Here is a 20,307-nt window from a genome sequence, read left to right as displayed (position 1 = left end):
TAAACCATCTTACCCAACCTACTATATGTACATTTAACTCATATATTATATGTGTGTTTCTTCAGTAAAAACTTGTATTAATATGCTGAACATAAGTATGTCCCTGTCAAATACACCTATGATCATTATATATGGAAAGTTAAAGTTTAAATATTATACGTGTACAGTTGTATATGTTGGAGCATGTCACTATCTGAAGCTGTCCTTACTATATCATCAATGAATGAAATGTTATACACTGGGAACTGCTGATGGAAAACTACATGTTTTAAAGGTGAAACTGTAAGATATTTTTCTTTTAAAAATATTCTTTTTAAAGAAAACGGTTGGTTTTTTTATTTTATTTTTTTTAGTGTAGCATACCTATATACACTAAAATTTATCTAGTTTCTTTATTTCGTTTATCAATGTGTGACATTAAACTCTACAGGTTGATGAAAGTGGTTTTTCCATTAAACCATCGTTGGTTGATAGTTTAGAACTAAGCAAACGACCAACCACGTGTATATGTTGCTTGCCTGAACAAGAGGTGGTATGGGTGGCATCTGGACCTGCTATTTATATCATCAATGCAGGGTAAGTTGGAAGGATTGAATGGTATTGGTCAGTGGTGCAGCCAGGGGGTTTGGAGAGCCGCCACACCCCTCTTTAAAAACATTATTTTGGTAATTTAAACCCTCCCCCTCATATTTGTAGGCTGAACTCCCCCCCCCCTTTATTTTATGTCTTGCTGAGCCACTGGCTTTGGTACTAAAATGTCAAAATTGACGGGCACTGCAGAAAAGCGTTCTTTGATATAGTAGAGTGTGCATAGGCGCCTACATTTAAAATCAGGGTAGTTTTTGGACCATATCCCTTATATTGTTTTATTCTTTATTATGTCTACCTGGACTATTAACATAAGGTATCATGTCATTCGTAGGTATACATACATATTCTGTATATTCATGTTAGGCCTATGACGATGTGTGTTAAACCCAAAGTAATGATTTTTTAAACTTTATTATTCTAATACATATGCGCAGAATATAACAACAACTGACAACAAACTTAATTTCAGCACAAATGAGACTGATGGTTTCTTTCTCATATCTTCAAAGTTGGAGCATGTATCACTAATGAAATTAACCAATGATAACAAGCATGTTTGGATTGCCACTCGTGGTTCCCATGTTCTACAACTACGAAGCACAATTTCCTTCAGCAGCCCTGCTGTGCTGGTGTATGATGTGTCTAAAGATTGTAAATTAGCTTCTACATATCCTATGATGGTAAGAATTAGGTTTTCTGTTTGTTAACATTTTATTCCTAATTGTTTTTCTGTTTAAACTTAATTATTTCAAAACCTTATTAAAAGTTGTTTTTTTGTTTAAACTAATAGTTTAAAATTTGATTTTTTTTCCCCCTTTTTACAAAAGTTGTTTAATGTTTGTGCTGTTTTAAAATTGCATTTAAAAAAAATTTGTTATTTAAAACCCCAAAATAACAATTTTTTAGCCAGACGAGGGGGATCTTGGTGCACCGCGTCCATGTAGAGTAACATCCATGCTATTACTTAATGAAGACATGGTATGGGTGGGAACAGCTAACGGTAAAATCAAAATATATCAACTACAAAAACAGGTATTTTTTTTTTTAAGGCCAATTATATTAGCCAGTATGCAATCTATTTACATTTTTCCCTTGTCTATTTCCCCAGGAGGTATTATCACCAGTTGATCATGAATCATATGATCCATTATCATGTGATACACCACCATCACATGAAATTGAAATCACGTTTAATCTACAAAACACAATTAATGCAGCTACAAAACCAATACGATGTTTAATTGAAAGCAGGTATGATATACATATTGTGTTTTAGTCATATAGTAGGGTGGGGAGATGGGACAACTTTACATTCTATTTTCTTGTCGCATTTAGTAGTAAACAAAGAACATTTAAAGAATTATAAAACTGTATTCTCCTCACTCTCATGGACCGTTGTTTCAAAAACTGACCAGAATATTTAAATATTTTGTGCTAAAGGTGTCCCATCTTCCCCTATTCTACTATATTGCTTTTTGAGACAGGCTCAGGCAGTTAGTAATTGGCAGCATAAGTATTTGCCCTTTAACTAGGATCAAGGGTTAGTGTTTTCAGTGTCAGGTATATTTATTCAGTTCAGGGTTTTCAGTACTGAGTTGTAATCTTCTGAAAAAGGTTTGTAATCTTCTGAAAAAGGCTTGTATAGTCAAGCTGATTTAAATGTAGTCAGTTGTTGTGTGTTTATAAGTAAAAAAAGATATGTACAAAAAGATGGTTGTCTCTTAAACTGAACATTTCTCCAGGAAAGAAGAAGATTCTGTGGTTTTATCTTGCTCGGGTAGCTATGGTGATCCGGACACCATACTTCGGTGGACTATGGATGCTCAGAAGATGCAGGATGAAAATGAGGAGCAAAATGATGAGGACTCTGTCCCATCTCGAAGCTTGAGTCTCCCAGTGTTAGTAGAAGCAGGGTCAAAGGTCATCGATGAGGGTGAAGGTTCAAACTCGTTGGGGTCAAGTTCGAGGTCATGTGAAGCAGACGCGAAATCTGAGACCGGGGTTGAAGACGCTACTATTGTGTCGTCCGTGAAAACTGCTATGAGAACTTATCGTAACAAACCAAGGATCAAAAGGTTTATGAATATGTTGAGTACAAGTAACACCACAAACCAGTGATGTTCCCTTGTATATGGATGAAAGTATTCACACACACACACAAAACCCTGTAGCTTACACATCTCTGCTTTGCTTCTGCATTTGTATATGACTCTTATAAGAGGTACATTGCCATATCATGAAGAATTCCTGTGCTTTTAGTGTTTTGCATCGTGCTGAACTACAGACCTGCTTTCCGCCATATATACCAAATCAAGTGGTTTTTAAAATTCAATCAACGACGCATCAGTTTCAAGTATTTCCCAGTGTATTATATTTTTGCATGAAATTCAACCTTGGCACGCTGTGATTTAATTACGGTGACAGCCACTAAAGTACTTGTTTTTATTTTAAGCAAATGTTTTTAAACAATGAAAGGTACACCATTATCTCTGCATGCTCGTAATTAATTGTAGCTCTTTTTTATTTTATGCCACTTGCTGTATGGTGCAATAAACCAATCTTGATTAATCGGCAGTTTTTTATTTACGAGAACAGCTTCATATACCACCACCCTATACCAGGTGCAATTAAACTACAGAAGACCATTGCACATATTGACCTAGTTAGCAGAACTAAACACGCGAAATATTTGGATACGATTTAGCTGAATTTTCTGCGAAGCCAAAAAGGTGAATTCGATTTATGTTTTAGTTTTAATCTCTGCCAAAAATTTGACCGCAAATAAATATGTACCATGCCTGAAGAGACTCTGCTACAGTGCATTAAATAGTATATGTAACATTGGATATCGGTGCAAAACAGTCAACTTATTTCCACTACTTGCTTCATATTGTGTTCGCTTTCACTTTCTACAATTCCTCTTTTTTCTCTTCTTTTGCTTCTTCCTTCTCTTCAGGTTTTGCTAGATTAAAAGAGGTTTTAAGGTTTTGCAAAAGGTAATTCGATCAAATAGTATATTAGCAAGTTGTACACTGTGTGTATATTAGAGTTCAGTGCAGTAAATCAATGTAAAAATGTTTATGTAGGTGCAGTGCATTTATATGAATATGGTAAACAAAATCAAGGTAACATTAAAATAAATTGAAATAGATATTGTTAATGGCTACAAAACAACAGAAATAGCAACAAAAATCGGTACATTATATGAAAAATAGTTATGCATTAGTCCAGTGCTTTATAAACTACTGCGGCTATGTTAACATGATTAGTGCTAGTGAAAAAATAAAAAAACACAGTGAATTTTACGATGAGCGAGTTTATAACTCCTGATGTTTCATGTAAGATCTGGCAAGCGAGGTTGCAATGCGATCAGTTTTATCGGAAGCCCACCACATACCAGAGAACAAGATACTTAGAAAAAACAACAATGTCCAACAAATGTTGCCACTTGCCGCCATTGTTCCTATGAGGCAAATGATAAGCGCAACTGATAGCTGCTGAATATCTTGCCAACTAAGTTCAAAGTCTTCTTCATCATCTGTATTATCATGTGAAGCTACATCACTACGATCATGATGATTTTCATCATGACCAGCATCATTTTTTTCCGGCTTTCTACTGAACTTTTCTTCGTCACTACTTGACTTCTCACCATCTTTGTTCTCTTCGTTCTCGTTACGTTTAGGGACATATCGGGAGTAGATAGCTGGATCTGGTTGGCATTGGTTGGAGACAGGGTCACGACGGAAGAATCGAGCACATTCACATTTGTAATGGCCAGGTGTGTTGACGCACACCTCGTACATTCCAAGGCACACTGCCCCACTCGAGCATTCGTCAATGTCTAAAGTTAGACACACTCCCTTAGACTTTTGAAATTAAACACTTTTAGTGAACATAAATACAAAGCAAACAATGAAAATGGACTTGGTAAACGTTCAAACTACATGGTTCTTTTTCAGGTATTTATATTAGACTTTTTTACAAGGACATGCATCACTTGAATGCACACCACATTTAAATCCTTACTCATTCCCAAATTTCTACATTTCTTTAAAAAAGCTATTCTTCTACTGCTGTGAGAGCAATACTGCATCGTACAATGTAAGCGATGCTACTACTGGTTTAACCTTGACACATATAGGGCATTCTCATGATAGATCCGGGCTTGCAAGAGTAGCAATGTCTGTGAGATGGACCAAAACACTTGTCGCAAACTTTACTACAAACTGAGGAAAACATTTAACATATTTTGACGTTTCGGTTCAAGCAGAAGCAAGGTAAAATAATTTAACATGTATTGTATTGAACAATATGAGGTATATGATGTACATGCATAAACACAGTTACGTTTGCAGTAGTTTAGAAGCACTGGACGCTCACAACGATCAACTTTGAAATAACAACATCAACCAAACACACAACAGCGATGACAAAAAATGCATAATACAACAAAAAATCGTTAAAACATATCCTACCTTCACATTTATAAGAACCAGCGGTGTTTGCGCAATATTCTCCATCACCACATAAGTTTTGTTGTTCCACACATTCGTTGATATCAACACATCGCTTCACACCATCAACCTCTTCTTCTTTGAACCCATCACGGCAAGCAATACATTCGGTTGCATTTTCCCCAGTACATGTATCGCATGACGGGTGGCAACCTTTATAAAAATAAATGTAACTTGTTTAACCGTGCATGTGTAGGAGCAATGACAGTCGTTAACACAAGCGATCTGTTTTATTTTTTAGTATGAACCACTGGATTGACCAATAACTGTTATAACTGTTTAAGTATCTTGTCAAAGGAGACATATGCCAACAATGGTGATGGAAGCCATGTAAACAATTAAAATATAACAACAACATTGCAGTAAAGATTTTATGTAGTACAGTACTTGTATGTTGTTATATTATTCCTATGCTGCAAATATACACTGTACTTACTTTTACAAAGAATGTAAGTATCATTTGAGTGAATTTCAAAATGATGATCAGCACATTTGTCGCAGACATCACCAGTGTATTCTGAGTCACAGACACACTTTCCAGAACCTTCTCTGTCTCCAGCGCCCTGTAATAAAAACAAACAACATGTTTTATGGTTCACTGTGAAAGGTTATAAACTTTCCAATTGCCACTCACTTCACATTTTCCTCTTCCAAAGCAAATTTCATCGGAATTTCCTTTTGGGCATTCTGCAGAAAAATACACTGGTTACAATTTTACTATAAATCCACACAGTAACTTTCAAATATAAAACTGGTACGCAAATTAGAACTCAAAATATAATGACTATATTACATACCACCTTCACACTTGTCTCCAAATTTGTTCTCTGGGCAGCATGCTAGAAAAAGGGTAATTGTCAAAATATTGAAAATTGAAATACATAAAAAACACAGAAATTCAAATATTGCATGACATAGAATTTAACATTTCATATCAAAATACATACGAAAGAGCATAAAATTTCGGTCAAAACTGCAAAGTTTCGTGACATGCAACTTACCATTAACAGTAGTGATACAAAGGTAAGTTCTCAGTGGTTTATCTTCATTTTCACGGCTGTGGAACAAAATATACAGTTTAATAATACGCCCAACCAAATCAGTGGTAACATAGTATATGTAATCATAAAATATTCACACTTACAATTTCTTATACCACGTTTCAATTGCTTCTTCTTGTTCTTCTAATAGCTTGTTACACTTAAAATCAGACTTTTCGCAAACTTTTTCCAAGATTTCTATAAGTCGAGTTTCGCTTGTTTTATATTTAAGGTTCTTTTCTTCCCAATCGACGTCTCCACCCTCAAAATTTTTCCCTTCAGTGTTTTCCAATCCCTGTGAAAATAATGAAATGTATTTGGTAAACTGATAATTTTCCTAAACCAAAAAAATGTTTGATTTTTACCATTTCTTAACTTAAATGTTGTATAAAGTAGATGATACTAAAATTTTGTTGCATAAGAAGGGTTTTTGTTAATTATTCATCCAGACTTTCATAGTCAACAAAACATAATTTTTATTTATCTCTTGGAAAATGATAGCGAAGATCATGTTTTTTAAATATCGAAGGGAAGGGTTCTATAGCAAAGTATTATATTTTACTAAAATTGTTACCTTCATAAAAGCAACAGCAAGTTTTTCACAGACTTCGCAGTCAGTTGCCGCATTTGTGAATGAAAATAGTAGAGTAATGGCAAGAAATGTGTAACAGAGAACACCCATGTTCGCACTTGAGGTAAAAATACTGATAAAATGATTCACCAAAAGGTCTTTTGCACCACTGTACACCACAACGTTATAAAGACTCTATCTACACTGTCACCTTAACCTAGAAAACGGAGAATTCACAGCAAACATAAGATTATTTTTTAATGTTAAATTTCAGACAAAATACTGTAGTTCTATTAAGAAAAAAGTTAAGTTTATGTAGCTATGTTACGTCTTATTGTAGAACAGTTTATTGTTCAGGCTGCTTACGTAAGCTTCTGTTTTTATGCGCTGCTCAAGTAACCGGTAAGTAAGTAATCTCACTCTGATTTACTTTTGCTAATGTTAGCGGCTATATATCAGTGTAGATTGTTTCAAATTATAAATTGCGGACAAAATAGCGTTCTAGTGATTTTTTCGCGTGGATATATTGATTTTTTGACGTCACCATATATACCGGCAAATACAGTCCGCGTGTCCTATTTTTTAACCAATCAGAACTCGACAAATCCAGCTGTTGAAGCACATTACTAGAGTCAAGTGGTTTGTTAGAGCTACTACGTTGCAACGCGGCTGCCATATGTAAAGCTATAATATCAATTATTCAAGTGTTAGCGGCTGGTACTCAAAAATTAATACCAGCAACGTGGCTCTTAGGGAATCGATAATATTTTGTGAGGGCTATTTCGCAAGGATTGATAACTTCTGAGTTGTGAAATTGCTCCGGTTAAATCCTTTGCCGCCTAAACCAAACCGTTTGCTCGTTCTCGTCCAAGTAACAACAACGCCGAAAGAAATTTACCTTGCGATCTTAACCTTAACTAACAATACGAAAAGATACATTTCACATGAATAGGCTACGTTAAAAGAACATATCATGCGTTTTACTTTGGGCTATCAGTTGTAGAAAATGTACTTCTCTTTCCTTAAAATAAACCAGTTTTGATTAGTAATATTTTGTTTAATTTTGCTGCCAATAGATATTTTGTAACAAGCTCACTTTAAACCGTGCACTATATGCCCGCTAACCCTATGGTTTAATCCAATACGCATAAATGAAGATCGTCCAAATGTAGTGTACTCAGAAGCGCGTTGTACCGTGCAGATACGAATCGTGAATGTATCTACACGTCCAGCCCTCATTCCGACTGGATCGATACCCCTGCGCGTCTCATCATTGTACCAAATACGTAAATCAGGACAAAACGTCTATATGTTTTAATTAAAACCTCCTGTTTGAGGGATTTATACTGCTGTTTTGAAGCATTCACTCTTAACGTGGGAATAAACCATGTTTACGTTCGGCGTATAAGCTTAGTTGTATTCGTTAACCAGACAAAAGTATATTGTCCAAAAATGCAAAATGTGTTTCACCAAGCACTTTTAAAGTAAATCCCATTATAAGAGTATACTTGTATACACAAGGTGTGATCCATTTCTACGTGCATAGAAACAAAAACGTGACCATTTCTAATAGCCGGCATTAGTATCCTAAAGGCAACGATAAATACAATATTGTTTTCATTAGAATTTTAAAATTTGTTGAAATCGGTTCCCATCATCGTCCTCTGCTTCATCGAAGCGATAAATATTCATAATCTCTTTATCAATATCAGAATAATACACCGTACTGTCTTTCACTTTATAAGTTGGGTACATCCCGACTTCACCCGTACGCCTGGTTCTCCCTCGAAAATAGCCATTCCATAGGTTTGTGTCAGTGTAAATTATATCCCCGATTTTTAGCTCGATTTCGTGGGTCGTGGCATTTGCTGTGTGTGGATAGATTGCCACTTGAATCCTGTTTGGGTAATCAACTGCACCGTAGCTATAATCGAGCGATGCAACGTCATCAGAGGCATCCAGATGCTCGGCCTGTCGCAGTTCGTACGCTGCAGATGTCACCTGCGTTGTATAAATTTGATAAATGATTTTTTTTTGTTTCTTCGGTTACGGTAACCATGATCAAAACAGTTTTCAACGGTAAAGAGGCGGGAAGCAAGAGCATAACAACGGGCGTTCAATTCTTCCATGTATATAAAACAGAAGTACAGGTTTTATTCCATAATAGGAGCCATCGTTACACCCTAAAACCGCATTTGGCACCGATGAAAACTACACCGTGATTCAGAGATTTTATGATAAAACAACAGCAACTCCAGCATATTGTTTTTGTGGCTTTTTTAGTGTTCCTTTTTTTGTATATTAACGATTATAGAATCTGTTAAATAAAAGCGCACTCACCGAAGATGAAAGTGTTCCGACAATAAAATCACATTTCGATAACAACGCTGTATCAATTATAACTTGTTTCAGTCCCTCCAAAGTCTCACGCTTTTCCAAATCAACCGCCGTTTCCGAAAATTTTCTGTTTCCGATAAATGTATAACCCGGATACCTTTACGATAGGAATACACATTGGTTTCAATTATTGCACCGGCTTTGGTGGTATATAGTAGGGTGAGAAAGACAGGAGGCCTTTAGCACATGGTACTCAAATACCCTAAACGTGTTTTTTTTAAATAACAACTGACTACGGGCGTCGAGAGAATGAGGTTTTATAATTCTTTGTATGCTTTTTGATTACCACCAAATGAAACGAGAAAATCAAATGAAAAGGTGTCCAATATAACTAAGGTGAATAACATAACTATAGCATTTGCTTATATAGTAGGGTGGGAGAAGATGAGACACCTTTTTATTCCATTTTCTCGTCCTATTTGCTTGTAAACAAAGAACATTCAAATAATTATAAAACCGTATCCTCAAGACTCCCACAGACCGTTGTTAATTGTTTAAAACACGATCGGGATTTTTGGATATTATGTGCTAAGGGTGTCCCATCTTCCCCCACAGTACTGTATATAATCTTTTAAATGAAAGTTGTTTTTTTAAAGTTACCCGGCTGTTTCTTTCCAGACTTCTGGATCATCTGTAGCCAAGAAAACTCTCCTTTCCACCGTTTCAACTCTGTTTTCCTTCTCCAGTCGCATCTCGTATTTGTCGTACCAGTCAGCGACGTGTTGCATGTATTCTGCTAGTGTGTGCACTTCACTATCTTCGCCAGGTAGATAGATCTTGTCAGTTCGTCGTACGTGGACTCTGATGGTTTAATGCAATATACCGTTAGCATATTTGGCCATCACCATTTCCAAGTAGGTATATTGTATAGTACTATATGGGAGAAGATATAGGACAACATCCAAATACCCTGATCGTGTTTTAAACAATTAACAACAGTCTATGGGAGTCGTGAGGATGCAGTTTTACAATTCTTGAATGTTCTTTGTTTACTATCAAATGGGACGGGAAAATAGAATAAAAAGGTTTGCCATCGTCTCCTCCCTTATATACATATTAGTGTAAATAGTATTGACCCGTTGCTTTTTTGATGTGAACTTTGTTGGTCTATTGATACACGGACCGCAGTTCGGTTAAATGTATCATAACTCAGGAAGTGTGGGGTTACGAACAACAATGCCTGGAACATCACTGATAGACTAATGAACCATTGGCCCGAACGATAATGTTACGAATATATTACCAAATTGATTAACCTACCCGACAATCGGCTTCGTAAAATCGACACGTGTGGCGAGTGCTTCGTTTATTTCATTTTTCATTCCTTCAGTTGGCATTTGCAGATACTTGAGCAACTGGCCGGTCCACCACGCCTTTGGGTTGCCATGGAAACTTGCTACACGCGACCAATACTCATCGGTTACACCTGGAGGTTTGAAACCCACAGCCGTTGGAATAAATTCAATCTTCATGAAAACTTTCTTGTGCTCAGTTATGTTGCGGGACAAATTCTCTGCGCAAGGTAAGCTGTTGTTTACCGGTTAAACAAGCAACCAATACATGCCTTCATATAAGTAGCGTGGGGAAAGATGGGACACCTTTAGCACACAATATCTTCATATCCTGATCGTGTTTTAAACAATTAACAACAGTCTATGGGAATCGTGTGAATGCGGTTTTAAAGTTCTTTGAAAATGTTTTGTTTACTACCAAATGAGATGCGAAAATGGAATGAAAGGTGTCCCATCTTTTCCCACCCTACTATATGTACAGTCCGGCATAATGGCTATAGGGCGCTTGTATATATAACCCATCAGACAAATTGCCCGAAGTAAATAAAACAAAACACGCGTGTTATAAAGACGCCGTGGAACCAGGATAAATAAGTTACTTTCATGCACCCTTGCGTTGTATATAGATTAAATATGTTTAACTGAAATACCATTTCTGCTACAGTACCATAACCACACGAATTTATAAGCAATAAAACAAGAGTTTATACCATTTCGCGGTGCGCATTGTGTTAATTGACACAAGACTTCCGTCCATCCTTTCAGGTTAGTTGGCGGGGGACATGAACTTGTTTCTTCTATTGGGAACTCTCCTTCTTTTATATCGGTGGAATAAATGGAGTTCGAAAATCCAGCGACCAGTGTCAAATTATTGACCATACTTTGCTCCAAACACCCCGCTAGGTGGCGGAAGGCACAACCATACCCGCACTCGGTAAGTGGGACATAGAATTGCGGTGCTTCGTCGCAATTTTTCGGATACTGCGCAAAATATAAAAGTTTTTACTCCGGGTGTATGTTTTTATTCCCGTTCAGTGGTGCTGTTCAATAGCATATGGCATATGAGGTCTCGATTCGTTAAACACCCGTATACATTTAGTCTACCTGCAAGTCGACTATTTTGGTAATTAATTCCTTTTCCGTTTCTTTAGCAACTTTTTCCTGCCACGGTCGATCAAAAGCAACCAAGTCTTCCGCGTCAATCATGAGGGAACTGTGGACAGAAAACAGTTATTTATATGTTGGTTAGAGAACTGTTGGCAACCTTTTAGTTGGTTGGGACGAATATAAACTGTGAAGATTAATTAGTAATGCACAGGAGGTCGGTTTAAAGAAACGTTCGCAAACTTAAGTTTGGTTGAGAAGAATAGCTATATAGTAGAGTGGGGGAAGATGGGACACCTTTGACACATAATAACTAAATATCCTGATCGTGTTTTAAACAGTTAACGACGGTCTATGGGAGCCGTGAGGATAAAGTTTTACAAAAAATCGTTAAATGTTTGTTTACTACCAAATTAGAGGGAAAAATAGATTGAAAAGGTGTCCCATCTTCCCCACCCTACTATACATTATACGCCACTGGATTATAGACATTCTTAGCCATCAAAATACGCAGCGTAAATTAATGCATTAACATACTATACCAGCACTATATTCAATTGTATATTGACTTGTTGTTCATATAACGTATGAAGCATATGATCGGTTTCAATTACAGTATTACGCCTTCAATGGGGTGCATGTGATTACGATACCAACTTACTGGTGTCTTAGCTTTAATTGCTTTAATGTTTCCTGTACACGATCAGTGATATCTTCATCGTCTTTCAGACCGTTCAAGCCATGTAAAGTTGCTCTCCACATTTCTGTGATTTGATTCTTAATTCTCCTCAACAGTAATACCCGGTTTCTCATTTCTTCGGTAACTTCAAAGTCCGGTGATGTACTCGTTTCTATAAATTTATTTATTATAAGTTAAAGCTAAACGCAAGTAGAAGTAGACAAATAATCAATGAGACCTAAATACGACTTACAGGCAGTTATGAGCCTATGAGTTTAAGCTTTTAATCATTTGCTTCGTCGTTGACGTGATATTAGCGAAACAATCTATGTTACACAAGACCAAAAATGATTCTATTTGAGCAAATTAATACAATATAAAATGTAGTTTTAATCTCTCGCCTGTATCTTTTTGTTCGTTTTGATCATTATCCACGTGTTGTACGACACATGATTTTGGCTCTGATACTCTAAAACAAAATTAAACATTATTTTTAAATTAATTACAGATCTAACGCATATATGCGTACAGTACTTTGCAAACCTTTGCGCTAGCATCCACGTCAAAATACAGAAGGTCACCGTACCAGTCACACAATATGTGATCAACAACCTGTCGCTTATTCGCCTCTTAACTTTTTCTTTTGCCATCGGTTTGCTTATGGATTTCACTACGAAAGTTTAATCTATTTAGAAACGGATCCCTGTAGTGATGCTGTTACTCTAAAAGCGAATTTCGTTACAAGGCTGTATAGTAGGCCTATAGGCTTGCAGGAAGCCATCCTAATGTGCTAGGTTTCCCGCTTACATCCCATCCCGGAACATATGGCAACCAACCACGTTTGCAATCGGCAAGATTCCAAGCTGTTGCTTCCGATATTTATTTAAAGATTTTTTCATCAACATAAAAGCAAAAGTACGTAAAGTTTGCGCTAAATACTTTAGGCTTATTGCAAATTTACTCAACATTTTATACCAACACACGCCGGACCCGCAACAACAATATAAAACGGCGTATGCAATATGTATCTTCGAAATGCTTTAATTTAGAGCTGATAAATAAGCTCATGGAACGCAGAAAGAAACATTCTACAAAGATTTGGGATTTTACGTACTCCCCGAATAAAGTCGTGAAAAACTTTGATTTCAATTAAAACAACGGTTCGGTTAAAGTTGTTGAACCGTGAAAATTCTAGCATGGATCGTTCTGGAAGCATGAGTTTAAATTTCTAAGATTGAGAGGGTAAGTTTTGCAGTGCAAGGTGTTGGTTGTTGAAGTTTTCTGTGGAAATGTTATTGTTTGTAAGCATGGGTATCATTTGTATTATTTTTTTGCCCAAAACCGCATCAAATTTTCTTAGTATTTGATTATATTGTGTTTGTGTTTAAGACAAAACTTTGTTATAATACTGCTCAAAGTGCGCCGGTCAGGTACCGTGGGTTTTTATTTTAATTGGTGTTTTTTTTAGTTTTTGTATTTAGTTTATTTAAATTAGCTTGCTGCAAAAATGGCACCTATGAAAATGGCCAGACGGCCCACCGGCAAGAAGGCTCAGTTCCAAGACAAGGAAAAGCCGACTCAGATCCGTGAGAGCAATATTCAAGCTGCTAAAGCCGTTGCTGACTCTGTTAGAACCAGTTTGGGACCAAAAGGCATGGATAAAATGATCCAGGACGAAAAGGGTGATGTTACAATTACTAATGATGGAGCTACTATTCTCAAGCAGATGAAAGTGCTTCACCCAGCCGCCAGAATGTTGGTTGAATTGTCTAAAGCCCAGGATGTAGAAGCAGGAGATGGCACAACTTCAGTTGTCGTTATTGCTGGAAGTCTTTTAAATGCGGCATCGAAACTTCTTGGCAGAGGTATCCACCCCACTGTCATTTCAGACGCATTTCAGAAATGTTCAGCAAAAGCTGTAGAAGTTTTAACCAACATGGCAAAGCCAATAGAGCTTAGTGACAGATCTCTTTTGCTAACAAGTGCAAACACTTCTTTGAATTCAAAGGTTGTTTCACAGTATGCTGGCATTCTGGGACCAATGTCTGTTGATGCAGTGCTGAAGGTAAACACTTAATACTAATAAACTACAGTTTTAGTTAATTTTTTATATATATAATATATATATATATATATTTAAATTTAAATATTGTTTTTTTTTCAGGTTATTGATTTATTTTTGTTTCTTTCAGGTTATTGATTTATTTTTATTTCTTTCAGGTTGTTGATTCTTCAAACCCAAACAACGTTGATCTTCGCAATATTCGTGTGATTCCAAAGCTAGGTGGTACTGTGGAAGACACAGAAATGATTGATGGACTGATCTTGAGTCAGAAGACCGCATCCGGAGCTGGAGGCGGACTTCGTCGCGTGGAGAAAGCTAAAATTGGACTCATTCAATTCTGTCTATCTCCCCCCAAGACAGATATGGAGAATCAAGTTATTTTGTCTGATTACACTCAAATGGATCGCGTTCTTCGTGAAGAACGGCAGTATACTCTCAATCTGGTAAAGCAGATCAAGAAGGCTGGATGCAATGTTCTGTTCATCCAGAAATCGATCCTCCGTGATGCTCTCAGTGATCTTGCTCTTCATTTTCTTAACAAGATGAAGATTCTTGTAGTGAAAGATGTAGAGAGGGAAGATATTGAGTTTGTGTGTAAGAGCACCGGCTGCAAACCTATTGCAAGTATTGATCACTTCACATCTGAGATGTTGGCTTCAGCTGAGTTGGTTGAAGAAGTCAATGTTGGAACTGGAAGAATTGTGAAGGTTTGTCATTGCTTTTATTTACTCAAACCAATGGCATACATTTTTATATCCACCAACTCTCGGAACACATGTTAGCCAGTTTTTAGAAAGAACTGAACTCAAACAAAACCTGTTTCGGGCAACTTTAGTTAAAATAATGTCAATTAAAGTTTACACCCAAATAAACTTATAGATTTATGACCTTCAGACAAAATCACATAAAGGCTTTGGGCAAAGTTTATTCATTAGTTGCATGGTGATTTTAAAAACTTAATATTTTTGTATGTTTATAGGTAACTGGTTGCAGTGCCGCCAGTAACACAGTTTCAATTCTTGTTCGTGGGTCAAACAAACTTGTTCTTCATGAAGCTGAACGTTCAATCCATGATGCTCTATGCGTCATCAGATGTTTGGTAAAGAAGAGGTTTATCATTGCAGGAGGTGGGGCACCTGAGACAGAACTTGCTGTGCAGCTGCTTCAATATGCACAGACACTTAGTGGGATGGAGGCTTATTGCTTCCAGGTAAGTATTAGTTTATTTATCCTAAAAAATATGTTTTAGAACAAATTATTGCTTCCAGAAGAGTATTAATAATCGTGAAAGGAAATGGTGTCGAAAATTGTCGTTTAGGCCTTTGGCAGTAATAAAACTGTTTATCTATATATATATATTTATGTTTTTACCTTTTTTTTTAACTCCTGACAAATCTATCTTTTATTGATATTTCATATAATGTACTGAACATATTAATCATGTTTCAGGCTTATGCTGAAGCTTTAGAGGTTGTCCCTTACACTCTGTCTGAGAATGCTGGTCTTAACCCAATTGCTACGGTTACTGAGTTACGTAATCGTCATGCTAACGGTGACAGCGGATGTGGAATCAATGTAAGAAGAGGAGGAATCTCTGACATGGCTCAGGAGAATGTTCTCCAACCTCTTCTGGTCTCCACCAGCGCCATAGAGCTTGCTACGGAGACGGTCCGCAGCATCCTGAAGATTGATGACATCGTCAATACACGAGGCCATTGAAAAGTGAAACAGTCGCATTAGCATGGAGTAACCAAGTTTGTTTTTTGTAGCATGAACTGGTCGTTACGTAAATCAAGTTCAATAAAACTTTATATAAAAGCAAAAAGAAGGAAAATTGTTTAGCCGGACAATGTAATATATTGCATTATTTCACATTCGAATACAGCCCATTGTTGTTTTCTGTTTATGTAACACAATTGTCTGAACCCACACATGTATTATTAGAATTTGTTTATTTTTTGTATGAGGTAGGGCTTCTAGTATTATAGCGTTCTTGTGGAATGTGTGACTCTGTTGAAGTTTGGTGGCTATAATTGGGAAATTGGGTATTACTGAAGAATCTGTCGGTACGTTAAAGATTTGGCTAATGGGAAGTGTTGGCCATGGTAGTTAGGAATCACTAGGTTCAGGTTTAGTGGGTAGCAGATAACGTAGTGAAAGGATTCTATACTAGCACCAAGTGTTCTATGCTGCGGATTGGGAAATGGAGGCAGGTAGGCAGTTAATTGTTACTCATTTTAAACTAGAACCTCTATGGGGGGTGGGTGATGTTGTTGAATACCTTTTCCTGATCTTAAGAGTGCAAAATAGTTACCAATAATACATAACATGTATTACCCGACAGTGTGAGATAAAAGCGATATTGTCGAGAAAATTTGTTAATATTATTCGCAAAAATATTAAATACGTTCGTTACTGCGCTTCTAACTAACGCTAAAACGATTTTAACGGACACTCATTAATATGATGGAGCGAAAATGGCGGTACTAAATATGTAAAATACCTTGTCCAAAACAAAAAATTCTCCCCACAGTTGTGTGGTAACCGCCCCCAAACTGACGGAGCTGCTTCAAAACAAAGAACCGGAAAGGAAGTACTCGCTAAAAGAGTCGCGAAATAAACGTGGTGTCACATTTACTACCGTTGCGCGGGTGGTAAAGTGTTATCTTAACTGCAGTTCTTTCGTTTTGTGGGTTTTTTCTTTTTAAATGTGTAAGCGTATACTGTTATTTTACCGTATAGTTGTGTTGTAGACTTTATTATCATGATATTTGCAATGATTTTTCAAGGTTCCTACATATATAAGTATGTTTATTACTATTTCTGCAGATAGTTGGTACAGGAGGCTTGATGTTGGTGTAATATTTCGATCATGAAATTTCTAGTTGCATTTTGCTTGCTGCAAATTGTAGTCGCACAGGACGCCGTTATTTCTAACTCTGACATTGGAAGAGTCCCAGAGATCCAGGGCAACATTGTGCAGCAAAGTATCATTCAACAAGATAGCGCAAATGTGGTAAAGGAAATTCCCATCGCGGTCTCATTTCCACGTGGAAATTACCAATGGTATATTCTTTAAAGCATTGCTGTATTTTCATGTATTCTATTGCATTGCAGCCTAATACTGCATTGCCAATGTTAGACAATATGTGGCCACCCCTTTAACCCAATAAGCTATTCGTGGCTTTTTTTCTTATATAGATTCATTATCATTCTGTAGTAAATTTCTTTTACTCTGTATTTTTAACCATTTTGCATTTTTTTGAATATTAACTATAGATACAAACACTTCAGTCCACCTATGCCACATTTTAAAAATAAATTCTAAAAAAAGTCAAAACCAAAATTATTCATCTATTAATGTCGTTGATCATTGCTTCTCTCCACTGTTTTGTCAACACATTGTGCAAATGTTCATTGCTTATTCAGCTAGTGAAAAGTGATTCACTATTAATATGATTTGAAATGTTATGATTATAAATGTTTTGTGTGTTATATGTTCAGTATATTAAAGTAGAGCAGGGCAGTATCAACTATCATTATATATATATATACATAAAAGCCTGTTTCTGTTGTATATGTAACTTAAATCTGCTTAGTTGTTTTATATCAGAAAGCATACCATGACTTCATTTATTAACGCTTTGCAATCATTTGTGATGGTTTCTGCTATAATGTTAGTGTTTTACTTTATTACGTATGAATACCGCTCCTTTATTTTATTAAATTGTGTTATAGTGTTTTTCCTAAATTTATTTTTTCAAATATATAAATAATTGTTTTTAAAAATAATCTGAAAACTTTCATATAAAGTATAGCTACCTTATAATAGGCATATGGCATGGCCATTATTATAATAAAGCTTTGCAGTTTTCACATCTCTATGTGAAATGTAGTCTGATGATAATAACCACAGACAAACATATATACACCTAATAAAAATTTCTTGTTTCAGGTTTTTTTCCTTCATGGATTCTTCAAGAATCTCAACTTTTGTGATCGCCATATTACTCATCGTGTATGGCAGTTTCCGGTAAAGTTCTATTTTCTAATAAATATTCTTAGAATAGGAGTCATATTCTGCCTTATATAAATCTGAATCAGTATTGGGGAATGATTGTATCTGTATGGGAAGGATTATGTAATGAGAAATTGGTAAAATAATGCATTTTATTTTTATGTTGCTGATTGTCTTGCATTACTTTTGTTTCTACTTTCTACAACCATTGTAGTAAATCTTACCATTAGAATGTACCATATCTCATTTATTATAATTAGTGATTACCAATGTCAAAGCTTTAATATGTGTATGTTTTGTGTGTAAAACATTTTATGGAAATATAGAAATATAATGTTTTTCACACACAGAACATTATATTTCTATATACTGGTACAGTGGTACATATATATATCCATAGAATATTCCATGTTATTGTATATGGTTGGTGTGTTAATATTGCATTAATTACAGTTTTCCAGTCTCCTACGATGACATTAACAGTGTTTATTGTCTTATATATAAACACACGATTATTCCCCCTGGGATATAATACATTACTACCTGATCCAAATGTGTATCATATGTTCACATACCCTACTGCAGACAGGAAAGGCTGCATTTATCCTCATTTAGTTCTCATTTTACCCATTTAATTGTTTGCTTGTCATCAATCTGTCTTAACTTGATACCTATTTCCTCTGTTCCTTTGAGACATGTCAGTTTTATTTAACTTATATTGTTTAAATTTCATCGCAGTTCATTAAATATGGAGCATGAACAAAGTGCACGTGAAAAAAGTGATATTCTAAATAGTGAAAATTGTAAGTATACCATTTGTTTTTAGCTTAAATTTTTTCAAAGCGCATGTTATGCGTATTTGAAATAACCCAACGCTGTGTTTAAATCGTGTTATCGATTCCCAATCGGTTTGTTCATTTGTGAGAAATGTCTTGAAATACAAAATAATTCATACAACATACATTTTTATTCCTTACAACACCTGTTCCTATTTGGGAAAGATTAATCGCATTTAGAAACTATAAAGTATCAATTTTTATTGCAGTAGTTAAAGTTATAGCATTGATGTTGACACTCCATCCTCATAACTATGTTGTCTGCCATAGTTTGTCCCCAGGCTAACTTACTACAGAAAAACTAACCAGTCCTTCATATTTTTGCTGTCTTTCTATTTTGGTTTACAACACAAGTTCAAACTAATTGTATCGGGGAAAATCTGTTTTGTTTCTCCCATTGTGTATTTTAAAATATAGGCGTATTGCCCATATACAAAAAAATGTAAAATTCTTTAAAAGTTTGTTTTGTCCCTATTTGTGTAATCAAAAACTAATATTTGATTAGTTTGCTGATTTTCTTTTTCATTAAATGTTGTTTATAATCATTCACCTGCCACATATATTAATTATGTATAAGTTGCTGATTTTATTCATTATTTATCACCTTGCTCACTGCCAAGTATAGATTAAACAAAACCATTGCTTTGCGAATTTGTATAATACAACTTGTATTATTCTAAGTTACTCTTATGTAAGTGTCAAAAATGAAAATCAAGTACTCCTTCTGCATAAGCACGGGTCTTCATTACTATGATGTCATAAAACATGGTACTGTTATAGTGTTATGTCATAGTTTATGAACGTTGGGGTTGTTAAGAAATTCAAATGTCACTTGTTTCATATAACATCTGTTGTATGAATAGTTGTGAGGTCACAAAGGTCTCCAAGGTAATACGCACTTGTGTGGAGCATAACAACTGCTCATGACTATGCAACATCCATATGTCAGCTGTCATACTTCATACATATTTACTTATGTGTAACTTGTGTTTTTATTTGCAGCCATGTTTTAACATTTATGAATATTTATCTATGACTTCAGTTGTGTATTTATTTACAGCAATGTTTCGCCATATACATATTTACCAATGTGTAACTTCACTTGTGTATTTGTTTACAGCAACGTTTCAAACCATTGATACAACACAAGCAATCTGCCTTCCCATTGGTGCATCTGTTTCACTTCTCATTATGTTT

General features: G+C 35.7%; 5 protein-coding genes across 11 annotated transcripts in view; 3 read left to right on the top strand and 2 right to left on the bottom strand.

The window, feature by feature from the left end:
- Nucleotides 1-136: 136 nt before the first annotated feature.
- Nucleotides 137-3,159, top strand: LOC104266714. Its single transcript, XM_009863620.3, has 6 exons — nt 137-274; nt 431-576; nt 1,061-1,271; nt 1,498-1,623; nt 1,700-1,842; nt 2,334-3,159. The coding sequence occupies exons 1-6, from the start codon at nt 224-226 to the stop codon at nt 2,707-2,709; spliced, it is 1,053 nt and encodes a 350-aa protein (XP_009861922.1). The 5' UTR covers nt 137-223; the 3' UTR covers nt 2,710-3,159.
- LOC100186712 (cysteine-rich with EGF-like domain protein 2-A) lies at nt 3,160-6,950 on the bottom strand. Of its 5 annotated transcripts, none has more exons than XM_009863617.3 (10): nt 6,723-6,950; nt 6,253-6,443; nt 6,110-6,165; nt 5,906-5,947; nt 5,743-5,795; nt 5,545-5,671; nt 5,070-5,261; nt 4,722-4,820; nt 4,244-4,435; nt 3,160-3,553 (listed from the first exon to the last, which is right to left on the bottom strand). In XM_009863617.3, the coding sequence occupies exons 1-10, from the start codon at nt 6,828-6,830 to the stop codon at nt 3,501-3,503; spliced, it is 1,113 nt and encodes a 370-aa protein (XP_009861919.1). In that variant the 5' UTR covers nt 6,831-6,950; the 3' UTR covers nt 3,160-3,500. The 5 variants fall into 5 exon arrangements, with proteins under 5 accessions (XP_009861919.1, XP_009861918.2, XP_026695092.1 ...); XM_009863616.3 differs by having other exon boundaries at nt 5,909-5,947; XM_026839291.1 differs by lacking the exon at nt 4,722-4,820.
- An 869-nt stretch (nt 6,951-7,819) lies between these two features.
- On the bottom strand, nt 7,820-12,959 carry LOC101242468 (alpha-(1,6)-fucosyltransferase-like). 2 transcript variants are annotated; one of them, XM_004227300.4, is made up of 9 exons: nt 12,726-12,959; nt 12,593-12,660; nt 12,174-12,363; nt 11,513-11,621; nt 11,119-11,389; nt 10,377-10,629; nt 9,717-9,917; nt 9,060-9,213; nt 7,820-8,720 (listed from the first exon to the last, which is right to left on the bottom strand). In XM_004227300.4, the coding sequence occupies exons 1-9, from the start codon at nt 12,839-12,841 to the stop codon at nt 8,340-8,342; spliced, it is 1,743 nt and encodes a 580-aa protein (XP_004227348.3). In that variant the 5' UTR covers nt 12,842-12,959; the 3' UTR covers nt 7,820-8,339. The 2 variants fall into 2 exon arrangements, with proteins under 2 accessions (XP_004227348.3, XP_018671935.1); XM_018816390.2 differs by having other exon boundaries at nt 12,735-12,959.
- Nucleotides 12,960-13,392: 433 nt separating this feature from the next.
- LOC100176488 (T-complex protein 1 subunit delta) lies at nt 13,393-16,254 on the top strand. Of its 2 annotated transcripts, XM_002130932.5 has the most exons (5): nt 13,393-13,433; nt 13,660-14,256; nt 14,412-14,963; nt 15,236-15,466; nt 15,706-16,081. In XM_002130932.5, exons 2-5 carry the CDS (start codon nt 13,699-13,701, stop codon nt 15,973-15,975), a joined length of 1,611 nt encoding a protein of 536 aa, XP_002130968.1. In that variant the 5' UTR covers nt 13,393-13,433; nt 13,660-13,698; the 3' UTR covers nt 15,976-16,081. The 2 variants fall into 2 exon arrangements, with proteins under 2 accessions (XP_002130968.1, XP_009861916.1); XM_009863614.3 differs by lacking the exon at nt 13,393-13,433 and having other exon boundaries at nt 13,659-14,256; nt 15,706-16,254.
- A 673-nt stretch (nt 16,255-16,927) lies between these two features.
- LOC100185128 (signal peptide peptidase-like 3) overlaps nt 16,928-20,307 on the top strand; it is a gene marked incomplete in the record, with an annotated part of 7,287 nt that continues 3,907 nt past the window's right edge. The window contains 5 exon segments of the mRNA XM_009863613.3: nt 16,928-16,945; nt 17,086-17,322; nt 18,212-18,289; nt 19,013-19,077; nt 20,231-20,307. Of these exon segments, the coding sequence (XP_009861915.1) occupies nt 17,129-17,322; nt 18,212-18,289; nt 19,013-19,077; nt 20,231-20,307 (414 nt within the window).

Source organism: Ciona intestinalis, unplaced genomic scaffold, assembly GCF_000224145.3.
Source record: "Ciona intestinalis unplaced genomic scaffold, KH HT000184.2, whole genome shotgun sequence".
Taxonomy (NCBI): domain Eukaryota; kingdom Metazoa; phylum Chordata; class Ascidiacea; order Phlebobranchia; family Cionidae; genus Ciona; species Ciona intestinalis.
This window is presented reverse-complemented; position numbering and strand designations above follow the sequence as displayed.

Excerpts from the sequence above, each read along its gene's own strand:
- LOC104266714 (XM_009863620.3), top strand. The coding sequence starts at position 224 with ATGAAATGTTATACACTGGGAACTGCTGATGGAAAACTACATGTTTTA. Across the intron at positions 577-1,060 it reads ATTTATATCATCAATGCAGG|CACAAATGAGACTGATGGTT; the intron begins GTAAGTTGGAAG and ends ACTTAATTTCAG. Across the intron at positions 1,624-1,699 it reads TATATCAACTACAAAAACAG|GAGGTATTATCACCAGTTGA; the intron begins GTATTTTTTTTT and ends CTATTTCCCCAG.
- LOC100186712 (XM_009863617.3), bottom strand. The coding sequence starts at position 6,830 with ATGGGTGTTCTCTGTTACACATTTCTTGCCATTACTCTACTATTTTCA. Across the intron at positions 6,166-6,252 it reads GAAACGTGGTATAAGAAATT|CCGTGAAAATGAAGATAAAC; the intron begins GTAAGTGTGAAT and ends TTTGTTCCACAG. Across the intron at positions 4,436-4,721 it reads AATGCCCTATATGTGTCAAG|ACATTGACGAATGCTCGAGT; the intron begins GTTAAACCAGTA and ends GTCTAACTTTAG.
- LOC101242468 (XM_004227300.4), bottom strand. The coding sequence starts at position 12,841 with ATGGCAAAAGAAAAAGTTAAGAGGCGAATAAGCGACAGGTTGTTGATC. Across the intron at positions 9,918-10,376 it reads TTTACGAAGCCGATTGTCGG|AGTCCACGTACGACGAACTG; the intron begins GTAGGTTAATCA and ends TTAAACCATCAG. Across the intron at positions 9,214-9,716 it reads GTCTGGAAAGAAACAGCCGG|GTATCCGGGTTATACATTTA; the intron begins GTAACTTTAAAA and ends CCTATCGTAAAG.
- LOC100176488 (XM_009863614.3), top strand. The coding sequence starts at position 13,699 with ATGGCACCTATGAAAATGGCCAGACGGCCCACCGGCAAGAAGGCTCAG. Across the intron at positions 14,964-15,235 it reads GAACTGGAAGAATTGTGAAG|GTAACTGGTTGCAGTGCCGC; the intron begins GTTTGTCATTGC and ends GTATGTTTATAG. Across the intron at positions 15,467-15,705 it reads TGGAGGCTTATTGCTTCCAG|GCTTATGCTGAAGCTTTAGA; the intron begins GTAAGTATTAGT and ends ATCATGTTTCAG.